Here is a 15,090-nt window from a genome sequence, read left to right as displayed (position 1 = left end):
TAGAGTTGGGTCATATTAACACTTTGTTGAAAATTGAAATTTGTCTTTCACCCACCAAGGTCACCAAGGTCAACTTAATGATTTGTTGGTCAAAAATTAACATTTGACCTCTGACCTCTCCTTCAACATCAACAGATGATCTGAAGGTCAAAGTGATAATAATGCTACATAGAGTTATTTGAAATGACAATAGTTGTCAGACTGACAAGAACATGCTGGCATGGGATACATTTGGAGAAAAGCTGATTCATTTTATTATGGCTTTGTTGTGTATATTACAATAAGACGTTATAACCATTTAAGTATGTAATAATATGAATAAATGTACAATATTTCTTAATAATAATAATTATTATTAATTGAAAAAAATTAACTTGTGATAACAAAAAAATCACTTGATATTTATTAAACATAATTTTAATAAATGAACTTTACTAAATGGGAAGATGAATGCTCGGTATTTACTGTATCTACTCAAGTAAAAAAAATAAATAAATAAAAAAGTAATTGTACTCAAAATTATATCAGTTATATTAAATCTTCCAGTAGTCACAGATTTCAAAAGGCCAAGTAAATCTTTGCACTTATTTTTACTGCACTACAAACATCTTAACGTAAAACAAAATGAATATATAGAAAGTACAAGATTATTCCTGCTCTGGTCGAGGGTTTTACTCTTGGACTGCTTCTTGTTTGGTTTTTCTCTCAAACTATCCAAACCTCACCCTGAAAGGCATTAACTAAATATTTAGTTAAATGATGGAAACAGGACTATACTTAGAAGCCCTACTTTTATTATGATTTAGTCAACTTGTGGATGAAACTTTCTTTACTTGAGATTAGAGACAAAAATCTTTTTTTAGGAAGAGTTTTCTTTTATGCCTTTTAGTGCTGATGACTTGTGTTCAGTAAAAATCAAGTAAATAAATAAATAAATAAATAAATAAACCAATAACATAAGCCTGTAACTTAGGTACCAAGGTATCTGAGCATCAGATGATGGAAAAGAAAATAATTACAGAGGCTTGGTATTTCTTTCTATGAGGTACTTTGTTGCCAGGGTAACTGAAGTAAAGCAATGGGCTTTTTATTATGTGGCTTGTCATAACAAAGCCCAATTTTCTCATGGCTATTATGAAAATGTTCCCACTTTGATATGTTGGAAATGTCATCCACTATACAGGGATGAGAGGCGTGCTGCAGTCAGTTAAAACAGCCATGTGTACTCAGATAGTTTGCTTCAGTGTTTTGGACTTGACTGTATGCAGTCTGTAATTGATCAGATCCACAATCTATAAGAAAAAAAAGATTTTGTTGCCATTTTGCATCTTTACACCATCACAGTGATTTTAAATCAGACAATCAAAATGTGATTTAAGTGCAGAATTTCAGCTTAAATTAAAGGGATTTAACTTAAACTGTTTAGGTGGTAGCTATTTCTAAGCACAGACCTCCATTGACAGACCCTCAAAATTAAACAAATATTAAATAAATAAGGGATTGTTTTAAATACATGTCCTAACATTTCCAGTCAATGACTGCGTGAAGTCCAGAATCTATGGATTTCACCAAATGTTGTTTCCTCCCTTGAGATGCTCCATTAGGTCTTTTGTAAAGCAACCTTTGGATGCTGCTTGTTTGTGGGTGTCTCTCCATTCAGTTTTGTGTTAAATGTCTGAACAGCATGCTCCACTGGGTTAGATCGGGTGACTGGCTTGGCCGTCGAAGACTATCCTATTTCTTTGCCCTGAGAAATCTTGGGTTGCCTTTGCGACTTTGGCTCTTTGTCCATTTGCACTGTGAAGAGCTGTCTGGTTAGTTTTTCAGCATTTGCCTGAATCTGAGTGGAGCTTATATCCCTGTACACTTCAGAGTTCATCCTGCTACTTCTATCAGCTGTAACATCACACGTTATTCTGTGGTCTTCCGGGTCTTTTGTTGTTGTTTAGTCAACCTGTTATTCCATTCTGTTTATAAAAAAAATTAAAGTGGTTTGCTGTTGGTTTATTTTTGCATCACTTTGGACCTCATATTGAAAATGCCAGTGGAAAACTGAACAACAGGTCTCACCTAGCCATGGAGCTGCTTTTCAGTCAATTTTCCAACTAATTTTGATCTTCTGAAAATGGGGAAACTCAGAAAATAAGGTCTGTAAAAACCAATAAATCAAAGCTGAAAGTCTGCACTTCAATCACATCTCGATTGTTTGATTTTAAACCATCTGTGGCGGTTCACAGAAGCAAAACTACAAAAGCTTTATCACTGTCTAAATACTTATGAACATTAATGTGATTACGACCAATCACAGGTCACCTGTATGCCCTCCACCTCACCTTTGCAACAGTATCCTTCAGTAGAGAAGTGCCACTTTGTGCTGACTCACCTCATTCAAGCAACAAAAGCTGCTTCTATTTACAGCTCTCGGTGTAAGTTCAACAGCTCTAAAAATGAAATGACTGGAAAATTCCAAGCAACAGTTTGATCTTAACACGAACACTGGGACATACTGATCTATGAGACTGCGTTCATTTTACCTGCATGTGCCTAATAGCAGAAACTGACCTCCATTGCTGAAAAAAATAATGAGTGACCGAGCTCTGTTTCCCCCCAGCCACATCTCTGCTGAAAACTGTTGCCGTCCTCAGTTTGAGATTTTCTTTCTTAACAACATAGCTTTTCACTACAGCTGCATAAAACCCGTCAGTGTGGGCTGTTTTTCGTCCACGCTGCTCCCGCCCAGGTAAGGAGGGACAGCGAGGACTGTCAGCAGTGAGTGAGTGAAGGCAGATGAAGCTGCTGTCGTTGGTCCAGCCCTCTCCTCCGCATTAGCAGCAGCAGCAGCAACAGCAGGATCGCAAGATGGTAGCAGCGCACACTTCTTCACATTCCTCGGAATCTGCCGAGTGGATGATTTGTCTGGATAAGAGGTAATCACTTTATACCATTTCACCCGACCCATCTCAGGCTAGTGTAAGAGCGATGAATTAACGAGGAAATATCGCGATTTGGATTTTTATCCTGTAAGGAACTTGGGCGTTGTGTTTCAGTGGCTGCATTTAAACATTCAAATAAACGGAATTAGGACGTCGTGAGTCCGATCACAGCTTGAGTTAGTGCATCCTTGGACGCGCCAAGGTTACCTTTCCTACAGCCTCTGACCTCACTGTTGACTAAAGGAGTCACGCACAGTGATCCACTTAGCTGTAGAGTTGGGGAAAGCAAAGGCATCAGCTTCAGACTGGGATTTATTAATTATGTCAAATTACTTGCCAATTACTTGGCTCTTTGATGCATTCTACTTACTTCAATTGCTCACTGTCTGGGATTATTGTAATAATCAGCAGCAAACTGCTTTCTGTGACTACTGGAAGATCAAAGATCAAATACTGATATCATTATAATAAGACATTAAAAGATATTTAATATGTGTCATGGTTATAATGTATAGTACTTTTTTATTTGAGAGAAATTTGTTCTGCAACTTTTGCCGTGAGCAGTAATGAAATTGCTGAATGCAGGCGGACATAGAGGATTATTGCAAGGGTGGCCAAGCTATGACCATTAACTATATTGGAGTCCTTCAGCTAGCAAAAATCTTTTTTCTGCTTGGCATAATGCTGCAGGAAAATCAGTCAACTTTTCAATCTTGTGCTCTTTTGACTTGATTGTGCCAACATGGCAGCCATGTACAAGTATTACTGAGGACTCATATAAAGTACTGCTTCTTTCTGCTGCTCCCTTATTCACAAACAGTCACCACAGCAGGTAACTCTGCGTGTTTAACCTCATAGATTTTTTTTTAACGATTGCCCCTCCTTGACTCTTTCTATCTTCTGCTGGATCAAACAGGGATCTTTCACTTATTAGGTGAATGTGTTAACCTCTACACTATGAAGTCAGAAAAACTGCAGGCAGGCTGGCTTCACCATTTGTTGTGTTGATGGTTTTGTCACAGAGATGTGGCCCTTTAGTCTGTTTTGTCCACGGCCACATCTATCTATCTATCTATCTATCTATCTATCTATCTATCTATCTATCTATCTATCTATCTATCTATCTATCTATCTATCTATCTATCTATCTATCTATCTATCTATCTATCTATCTATCTATCTATCTATCTATCTATTTTAATTCTTACTGCATGTTTTTTTTTTTTTTACATTATTTTTTACATTTACATGCTTAGACAGTTTGGCCAATATGCAAGTATATACTGGATGCAGCTCAGGTGTTAGTGGGTTGCTTACTATTGATCTACAGGATGATGACAATAAGGGGTGCAGCATATATCAAAAGGTCCAAAGTACAACAGCTACACACAGCAAAGTGACACAGGGTGCCAGACGTGTTTACACAGTAATATCCTCTGCTTGCTTGTAGAAGCCACCTGTGTCCCTCAAGTCAAATGGTTCTTGGGTGACTCACCTTTTCCAAACAGCAAACAGCATCCATGAGTCACCCTATCATTCATTTGACACTTTTACATTGAAATTCAGTGGATGATAGACATCTAAGTTTATCCAAACTGCTTGATTATTTAACAGTTTGGAAAAGATTGGTGAATACGAAAAGCAGTTGTGTCATTTCCTGAACTAAGCTCACAGACAAATTACATCTCACTCATCAATACGCTCATTATTTGACATCTCAGGTTGGATTACTGGTCATTAGGTTGATCATTGTTTGCATTGTACAAATTGTAACAAGCTTGCATGATGAAGATAATCGTTTCTCACTTGCACGTCAAACTGGCACTTTCTGCTTTTTTCTCTGTTCTTTCTGTTTTTTTCATCTAGGTCAGTTTTCAAACAGACACTGGCTTTGAAAGTCAGGCTCCCACACATCTCGCTCTTTCTCGCAGTCTCTCTTTCTCTTGCCTTGTCCTGATTATGATAATGCAGGGTAGAAAAACAGAATACATTCAAAGCGGCTGCACTGCTGAACATAGGGTCTTATCAAGGAGTACATACAATTATAGAGGCATAATGTGAGGTTAAAGGTTTCCAGGGAATACACGATGAAAAGTCTTTTTTTTCCCCGCAAGCTGTTACTTAGTGTATTGTAAAACTATAGAGCAGTACATTTTCAAAAAACAAAAGCACAAAGGTTGTTTCCATCTTTGAATTATTGATAATGTTTGGTTTCACTTTTTTTCAAAAGCCGGACCTTGTTTCAAAGGTGATGTAAGCTGCAGTTTATCCACCCACCAGTTACATCAGAGGCTCTGGACTGAGTGTAACAAAAGTGAGACAGGCACAGAACAGAGAGGTAAAAATTCAGTGCAGGGATTAGTGCAATAACAAATGATATTCAGTTTGAACGTGCCATTAAAAATGGAGTCAAAACTGGGTCAGGCTTTTCAATTTAAATAAAAGAACAAAAGAAATTTTTACTCTAAGGTCTGTGCAACTTTGGAAATAAAGCCTTTCTTATTGCTGCAATGCAACTCATGAATGCAGCAGCCGTGCACACTGGGAAATTGACAGTTATTGTTTGAGAGGAACGAAATTATTGGTTCAACAAAAATCTGACTGTAGAATAAAAACAAATTGTTCTAAATGAGACAGATGCGAGAGATAATCTCAAACTAAATTTGGTGTGCTTTTATTAAAGAGTACATATTCTGTTAATTGCTATATTTTTATTCCTGGACTCAGTTAAAATAGGTTTGCATGATCCACAGCTTAAAATAACCCATGCAAGAGTCTTGAGACTTTCTTTTAATTTTTAAGGTGCTCTTTGAGCAATAGTTGTCCAACATCCAAACAAGAGCTTTCGAGAAACCTGGAAAACTATTCCCAAAGACTACTTAATTACAAGAAAGAATTTGTCAGAGATTTTGAGGCTGTATTGAAGAATAAATGTGGTCATACCAAATATTGACTTTCAAGTTTGTTAAATAGAATAGTACAGTGTTAGAATTTAATGGTGTCTTCTGCAGACTTCATGTTTCAGAGTTCAAAGTAAACTTTACTTAAAAAAAGGTTCAGTTGCTTTGAATGATGCAGGCTCTGCAGCTCTGCAGTTAGCTTTTCATGTAGATTTTTAGTTAACTGTACATCACGCTGTTCTTTGTATTTCTCCAGACCAGCAGAGCGCTCGGGGGCAGATGTTGACATAATCCTGGCACGGCTGAAAAATGTGAAGGCCTTTGAGAGATTCCACCCCAGTTTGCTGCAGCAGATATGCCTGTGCGGATTTTACGAGTGCTTGGAAAAAGGCATCACCAGTAGGTGAAAATGCGAGCTCTGAAACTAATCTGAGGACAAGACGGTGCATCTATTTTTATCTTCTTTTCTCAAACTGTTCCCCCCCCCCAGTATTTCGACAAGGAGATATTGGCACGTGCTGGTATGCTGTTCTCTCAGGTTCGCTGGATGTAAAGGTGTCCGAGACATCAAGTTATCAGGTATAATTTCACGAGCATTACATAAAGCCCCAGATTAAAATGAAGGCTGATGAAGTAATTGATAATTAAAAGAAATCGCTCTCTTCTTTCATACGTATCACACAAGATCACACTCATCTTAATCAATCTTAGCTTCACACACTAATGCTCCAAATTTGCACCCAAAGCTGAATTACTCTTTCTGTGAAGATCTCGGTAACTTTGTAAGCAAAGCTCCACCTGAAATTCATCAGACTTGAAAAATAAAAGTTAGATGAGGGAATATTACTGACCATTTGTTAACAGTGGAACTTTGCACACCTTAGCCTATTTGTCTGGGTGCTTACTGGAGTGATATGTTTGTATCTTGTTGAGTGTATGGAGTGCTCAGGAGTTCTTTAACCTTCGAGAGTTGTGCGATCGGCATAAATTCATTTGCTAAGAATATTACATTTGAACTTCACAGCATTCTCATCTAGTTGAAAGTTTTTAATCCCAATGAAGGAATGATCTAAGAGGAATGTGTGTGATGTTGGTGTGTCTCATGTAGGATGCTGTTACTATATGCACACTGGGGACGGGAACGGCCTTTGGGGAGTCAATCCTGGATAACACTCCCCGACATGCTACCATCATTACACGGGAATTCAGTGAGCTCCTACGCATCGAGCAGAGGGAGTTTAGGTCTCTGTGGGAGGTATGTGCCTCGTTTTGCTCCGTCTATACTTGTTGCAGAGTACAGAAATTATCTGGGTCATTACGATTTGTGGCACATCTCAGATATCAAAGTCTCAAAGTAAGATTTGAAAATGCTATGGAATAAATGTGTCCATAGGAACTAACTTCTCTCATTTTAGTGATAAACAGAAAATTCAGACCGCTTTTGATCATTTGAAGACAAAGCAGCGCCTTATCAGCTGAGTGGGTAGCTCAAAGGCAGCACATGCTGGTTTCCAGTTATCATTTAATTTGTGAGTAACTGAGGGGGCTGCTTAAAGTCAGAGAACAGCCACCTGTCCTAGCTTGTTCTTGTTGCAGCTGAAATGTTAAATCTGAAAACTGTGACGAATTGAGCTGAGCGCTCTCCAGAGCGTAGGTGGTGTACACCACCTGTGGATCAGCGAAGGTTGGGTTATGAATTTATTGTTGGGCCTCTGGAGGAAAAAATCTGTCCAATTCTTTTACTGTAACCTTCTGCTAGTGCTCCGTCTGATTTTGACTTATGAGTGGTTGGTTTATCCCTTTTGACCACTAGATGGAAGTGTAGCTCTGAGGAGAAACTCTCTCTCCAGCCTTGTGTTTTCACTCACACTAGCATCATTTCAGCAGTCATTCAGTGTAAGTATAAAACTGGGCAGTAACATTCAGTATAAAACGTTTAAATACTGTAAATTAAAGACAAACATAATGTTCATGGACCGCTTCAGTCAGAAATATCTCACTCGTCTTTCTGTCTCCTGCTACTGTGAGCCGGTGGGTGCCATGCTGTGTAGAAGTTCCTCTCGTCACTCACCTCCCCCTCAGCTGGGCTGGGTTCCTGAGAGAGAGACAGCCCATTTCCTTTGGGACCAAAGGGCATCAGCAGGTTAAGTTATAGGCTGTGTCTGTTCCAGCACACTGACCATCAGAAGCTGTGTGTGGCTGGATACTTTAATTTGGCTGTGTGTATGCTCACGCGGAAGTTCAACGGGGATACACATTTCACCTCTGCCCCCGGGCGACCTCTTCAGTTCGGTTCGTCTCAAATTAGATTTTCGAGCTTCTGTATCTGGTGTCCAGATTGTCTTATCTCACTCTTGGATCTTTCTGGTCTTGTTTGTTACTTAATATAAAGACTCACTGCAAAGTGATGGTGAAGATGCTGTTTGGCGCATGAAGATAAACAGATACTATTTTTTCGAGGCTTCTGATTTTTTTAAATTAATGAGTGTCTATATTTGGAAAGAGTTTCCCACAGCACCAGTTTCAAACTCAGGTTTGTGAAGGGCGTCACACCCATGATAGATACATTCCTTAGATAATGGCACTGAAATGCTTTCTGCTCAACCTTGGTCCTCTTTGTTGCTTGTTTGACGGTCCATTCTTGTATTTTCTAACTAATAATATTACAGTATAAGTGTTTAAATCTAACTTTAAGACTTGGGCTTGTAAGTATTATTTTGCAGCATCACAGGTACAGCTGTTAAAAGGCAAGGATCTTACCAGGCACTTTTCTGAGTTCTCCAGTGCTCATTATGGTTTTAATGTAGTACGTTTGCACATGGAATTTTGAGGCTTTTTAAAATTTTCTCAAGGTAATTGGTATTTTTGTGTAGGAAAAAAAGGATAATGGGTAGTTTAAAGTTGAAGCTCTCTAAATGAGATATGTCCTACGCTGAGATGTCTCCCGTCCTTGCAGTGTTTCTTGTACAGAACTTCATCTAAAAAAACAGAAAAGTGATTTACAGCATTAGCATCAATACATGGATCTTCTATTGTTAGATGTGCTGAGTTAGCCAGCCTGTACCTGAGCAGCACTGCGGTCAAAATTCACACAATCGAGACAGATGATCATTTCTGTATTTTGCAGTTTGTTGGTCATACAAACAGTTCGCCTGAATGTTCTTCCAGGCATATGTGCTTATTTTTTTCCTCCTAGTTTTACTGCAGTGCTGAACGATTGTTTAAGGTGTATCTTGTTACTGGTGGCATCAGACATCAGACTGTGTGAGCCACTTCTGATGTGCTGTGGTGACTCTAAGTTTCCTGCGTGTCTTGATGGTTGCTTTTGCAGATAAAGCTCAGCTGCTTCACAGGGTCTTAATTTAAGCTGAATTGCATTCTGTGGTGCATGATGAATGTTAAGCTGCATGAGGTCAGTGTTCTTACTGCTTCCAGCCCCTGAAAGATTGGGTGAAAAGAAGAATACAGCTTGATTACAGCTAATGTGAGGAGATGGGAAAAGAGTGATGCTAAAGGAAATATATTACCTGCTCCGGTCTGAGCCAAAGGAAGCATTTAAACAAAGCTACACGCCTCCTCCTTCACCACCTCCTCCTCCACCACCTCCTCCTCCCTACAACACAGAACTGTCCCCTTGCCTTTGGCCAAGCAGTCTTAGAAAATTTTGCAAGAGTGAGAACAACACTAGCTTTATTTATGATTATACTCGTGAATAATTTAGTGTATTTTTTCTGTAGGTGTTTCAACCTTCTGTTTGGAATAATACAGTAAATAAAAGAATTACAGAGAGGTGACAAATTGGATAAACGTAACATAGTAAATGCATTTGGGAAAATACTTTGACGTGCCTTAGCACGTTGATTCTTCAAGTCTCCGGAAGTCACTTGGAGTTATAAAGTACACTCGCCATTCACCATTTTCCCATTAGAAGTGCCTCAATTCTTTGTGGAATAGATTCAACAGGGTGCTGGAAACATTCTTCAGAGACTGTGGTCCATATTGATATGATAGCATCACAAGGTTACACCACCTTTGTTGCCTTCAAATCTATTACATGACATGTTATCCTGCCTAAAAACCACTTATATAAGGCATGATGGATCCATGCTTTCATGTTGTTTACACCAAATCTTTACCCTGCCACCCACTGCATCAGAACTCGACACAGTGTGCCAATTTTGGCTTCAGTTGTCTGTTTACAGCTGACAGGTGTGGCACCTGGTATGGTCTTCTGCTGCTGTGGCCCATCTGCTTCAGTGTTTCATGTGTTGATTATTCAGGGATGCTCCTCTGTATACCTTGGTTGTAATGATTGGTTGTTTGTATTACTGTTGTCTTCGTCTCAGCTTGAAGCAGTCTGGCCATTCTTCTCTAACATCTGATATCAACAAGAGTTCTCCTAGAGAACTGCTGCTCAGTCACTGGATATTTTCTCTCTTTCAGACCATTCTCTGTAAATCTTAGAGATTGTTGTGAAGAAAAATCCCAGGAGATCAGCAGTTTGTGAAACTCTCAGACCAAGTCGTCTAGGACCAACAACTGTGACACATTTAGTGTCACTTGACCCACCTTTTGCCCCCATCCTTGACCATGTCTACATTCGCAAATCTAATGAGTTGCCTCCAAATTTGAAAGTCGCAGTAAGGAGCAGTTGAGCAGATATACCTAATAAAGTGGCTGGTAAATATATATTATCTCAATTGGTGTTTTGATGATGGTTGTCTTGTGAAATGGTCTTTCAGATGATGATAAATTACGTCAACATCTGGTCCACAGGGGGTCAAAGGTTCAGGTTTTGTCCTTTCATTTTCACCATTTTCACCAGTTCATATAAATAAAGGTTTTCTACACTAATGTTAACAAGACACTTTGCTCCATATTTGTTCCTTAAAATGTTGTATGTCTTGGTGTATGACATCTATGCATATTAAAGCCTGAGCGCCCATGCGTGCAATTTTAATATTTATGTTCTTATGCTGAATCGTCCGAGCACCGAGAGCGCCTTTCATGTAGCTCGGCACGTGACAGAAGCTGTCCGTGTGCTTGTTTGTTTAACATAGCAGACATGAGCCAAGCTCAGCATACACAGGGAGGCTGACTGAAGCATAGACGGCCTGGTCATCAGCTTACTCTTTACTTTGTTTCCTGCTTCCGATGGCCACTGTGATTGAAACAACACAATTGTAATTTGTGCTTGTTGGGTGGCAAGGCGGCTGTATTACAATCACATCAGCCTGGGGGCCGCCTGGACGGGAGGCTTTGTTATCTTCTATCAGATCTGACAAAGGGAGTTTTATAGGCATGTGCACACTCAACATATAGTATATTGAGTAAAATGGAATTACAGATGCTTATATGTGTAGTGTTTTCATCCTTAGGGCAGGTCTGTTGGTCGCTGAGCCCAGCAGGGAGGTTGGTATGTCAGTATCATCAGTCTATAGAAGCAACCCGGTGTGCAACCCGTGGAAAAAAGTGATGAATAGGAAGTGGCAGGGATGCAACATGCCCTCTAGAGTCTGAGGACTGGGTAAGGGGGAGGTTGGAAAAATCAGGCCACATATATCCTCTGATAGGAGCGGTCGGTGGATACGTGCAACGAAAGGGCAGGAAGATTGTATCAACATAGTATAATTGCCTTATCTCCGCCCAGAGTTGTTACATCATCGTAAGCCTGCAACATGAATTTCTGTAAAATAAAACAGCACCTGTGAAGCTGCAGCTGCCCTTGCTGATCTTTGTAATCCTATTCAGCTAGACTAGAAGAATTGCTCCGTGGATAGCAATGTGGCTGACTGACTCATCACAGTCATTGTGTCAAGAGGATGAACCCTGTTGACTTTGTTGACACACGTTTATTTTTTATTTTTTTACGGCAAACCAGATTTTACAACCAACTATGATAACACTGCCAGCATGGCTGCTTATTTTTCTTAATTCACAAAAACAGAGCCAAATTGCAAGGCAGAGTAATGCAACCAGCGTCCCCGACCTCAGTTAAGCTTGCAAGTTAAGGCACATAGTCCTACAGGTCAAATTTGTGACACGAGAGGAAAATAAGGAAAATGGGATATCTTCTTCTTCCACTGTCTTTATCAGCTACAAAAGATAATTTATGCTATTGCCTGTTCAGTACAAGCCTGTATTAATTCAAATTCAAGATTGTTAAATCAAAATATGATTTGATTTGCAAAATTCTCTTGAAGTTGTTGCAGAATCTAGGCCCCTTATTGTTCTCTCGGCTGGATGTGACAGGCTGTCAGATTTGACAGTGACACACTCACCTACACCTGTGTGATCAGTGTGTGTTTCAGCACCTTCTCTCATTAGTAATCCCATTTTCTTCTCTGTCTTAGATCAATAGCTGTAGAAACTGAATAACTATTTAAATTTGTAGGTATTTTCATATTGTCTTATGTTGAGAAATTAGAATGTAAATGACAAAATACTTAATAAATAAGTAAAATGACTCTCGGTTGTTTTTGATGGATTAAGAGAGATAAGACATGTGATGTGACTAATTAATAATTAAAATATTTTTAAAATAAATAAACATCCATTAGATGACACTTGGTGTAGTATTTTGCTTTCTGGCTTCTTTTACTTTCTACTTTTTCACTTTGCTGATGATATATTCTTTGTATACACTCCCTGGCCATGTCATTAGTTCTACCTTGCTTCATTAGTTAATGGGGACTCTCTTTTAACTTCATGCTTTAAATATTTGTAGCATAGATTCATCAAAGTGCTGGAAACATTCTTCAGAGATTTTGATCTATATTGGTATCATAGCATTACACAGTTGCTACAGATTTGTCTTTTCCACAATTTGAATACAGTTAACTCTATGTCATGTTTGCGTCAATCAATCAGGTATGATTTAGGCTCAAAATGTGCCCTAAAGAATATAAGGCAGGATGGATCTGTGCTTCGATGTTGTTCATGACAAATTCTGACCACACCCTACAGGAGACATCCCAGATTGGGACCTTCTAAAAATGCGATTTAAACTTCAGCAGGTCATCTTAATCGTGTTGTTGAGTTGCTGCCATGTGGTTGACTGATCAGATATTTGTGTTAACAAATAATTGAACAGGTGTATCTAATGAAGTGGCCAGTGAGCATATAGGTTAAACACTTAATAGTGTGAATAATCACCTCCAGGAATCCAATATGGCTGTCTTGTGGCTCCGATAAGTAACAAAGTCAGAGATAAGATTCAGATTTTCTCTGTTCTTGAAAGGGACATTGATATGAATTTAAATCTTTATGTATCTCTACTACCGCAAATATGAAGCTAGTATTGGGTTATTTTGATAAGTTACACCGGGAAATACGCAAAACAACATTTTTTTTCCTTTTCGAAAAAACACAACACAACTGATTGGTTCAGTGTCTGTGCTGCACAGTTTTTATGTACTTCTTCAGCCTTTTATAAGACACACATAAGTTCTGGAAATGCAATAAAAACAACTCATTAACTGTCAACTCACACATTTTTAATGTCATATGTCAGACAACCATAAAAAGGCAAAATACAAAAATGAGCAGTGTTTTAACTCTGTTTTAACTGCAAAAAGCTGTTGTTTTATGAGACAGCACAGCTGTACTGAGTCATATTCTGTTTAAAGATTGGCACAATTTTTCAGTGGAAAATTAAAGTGCACTAAACTGGAAACACTGAACTGTTTTATATTACTTATTGGGTGTAGCTCAGCAGCCTATGCTACTCATTCAGCATGTACTACCTATGTATTTTTAATTAAAGTTTTTCTTTATATTGTATTCATAGCTTCTTGGTATTCTAAAGTATTTTTCAACCATTTCCCTGTTTAATTTCTTAATATTGATTGAAGTATATTGAAGTATATACTTCAATATATACTGGCAGATGTCAAACACCTGACAAACTAGAAGCAGGGTGGTACTTTTCCAAGTATAACACATAATGTGCAAAGCCACAAGACTTTTTCTGTCTGCAGACGAAAACATCCAAACATCCAAATATCAGTTTTTAGACTTTACTTGAAATAAAAATCAAACCACAATTCAGCTTTGATTGGCACATCTGCAGTTCATTGCAGTCAGTTTTATCTTCCTGAACATTAGTCTTCGCATCCTGTCTGTGACTGGCTTTTGCTCTTGCTTTATGAAGGTGGCCATGCTGAAAATGAGCAGGATTGTGTGAATAGATAAGCTTGAGCTTGTGACAGAGAGAGGGAGAGAGAGGGAGAGATTGAGCATGCTCTCCCGTGTGCTCGGTGACTGGAGTTGAGTAATCACCTAGCAACTGCTGCTCAGAAGAAGTCAGCAGCTGACTGGCACACTGCTGAGCTCTCCGGCTGAGACGGTCTGCTCGCACTGCTCTGAGAGCAGTTTGAGGGCGTTGCTGGATCCTGCTGGACCATGCTGACTGTGACCTGCGACAGACTGCTTGATACCCTGGAAATCTTAAAATCAGACATACATGCTTGGAGTGTTTGCCAACATCTGGATTAAGAGAGCGTGGCGAAGCTTTCAGTAGCAGGCTGCATGGGACTCTGGTAGCATCTTTAGGTAACATTTGCAAAGCTTTCCAGCGATAAAAAATTGATTTGTTGCATTTGAAACAAAATGTAGAAATGAAAAATGCTTCATAGAAATTTATCTTTCTAGTTGCAGGATAGTTACCTTGTAATTACCGGGGCAAATTTAGATATATGAGGATAACCTGAATGTTCAGTTTAAAAGCTTAAATTTACTTTTTTCAGTCCTACCTCATGGTTTGAATTTAGTTTGGAAGAAAATCTATAACTGTAGAAATGAAGCTCTTTTCCCTAAATGGTTTCCCTTTAACTCAAAGCATCCCTATAAATATTCAGAATAACTGCTGAATACTTTCAGAACAGTTTGCACTACGTTTGCTTATGTAATCTCTCGTGAATCATTCAAAATACAGGCGTGCATTCATGCACGGTGATGCTCACAACGCAGTAACGTACTCAAGCGTGAAAGACCGTGAAGGAACTTGAACTGAGACTGCACTGAGATGACCCGGTTAATAGCTTCACTGATCTGCTGTTATGACATAGATAATATAAAACATATATGTCATCTCTTTAAAGTACACCACCTTTGTGCATTAGATGCTTATTTTGCAATTTTCAAATCACGGTGACAGTTTTTTTAGTTGTTTAATGCATATGGAAAAACATAAAATGACATATCATAAGAGAACAGGGTTAAGAGATGTATAAGAGCACATCCAGACTTATTCATTT

General features: G+C 38.8%; 1 protein-coding gene across 4 annotated transcripts in view; it reads left to right on the top strand.

The window, feature by feature from the left end:
- The first annotated feature begins 2,859 nt into the window (after positions 1-2,859).
- The window catches only part of rapgef4a (Rap guanine nucleotide exchange factor 4a), a 35,492-nt gene continuing 23,261 nt past the window's right edge, over positions 2,860-15,090 (top strand). For 3 of the 4 annotated variants that reach the window (XM_085373766.1, XM_085373764.1, XM_085373763.1), the window contains exons 1-4: positions 2,860-2,927; positions 6,090-6,232; positions 6,324-6,412; positions 6,942-7,088. In XM_085373766.1, the coding sequence (XP_085229892.1) occupies positions 2,860-2,927; positions 6,090-6,232; positions 6,324-6,412; positions 6,942-7,088 (447 nt within the window). Of the gene's footprint in view, positions 2,928-6,089; positions 6,233-6,323; positions 6,413-6,941; positions 7,093-10,625; positions 10,631-15,090 lie in introns of all 4 variants that reach the window. The other variant, XM_085373765.1, reaches the window with a different exon arrangement.

The sequence above is a fragment of the Diplotaxodon limnothrissa genome, linkage group LG16 (genome assembly GCF_057381915.1).
Source record: "Diplotaxodon limnothrissa isolate DT_005_m linkage group LG16, D_limnothrissa_male_GT1.1, whole genome shotgun sequence".
In the NCBI taxonomy this organism is placed as follows: Eukaryota; Metazoa; Chordata; class Actinopteri; order Cichliformes; family Cichlidae; genus Diplotaxodon; species Diplotaxodon limnothrissa.
This window is presented reverse-complemented; position numbering and strand designations above follow the sequence as displayed.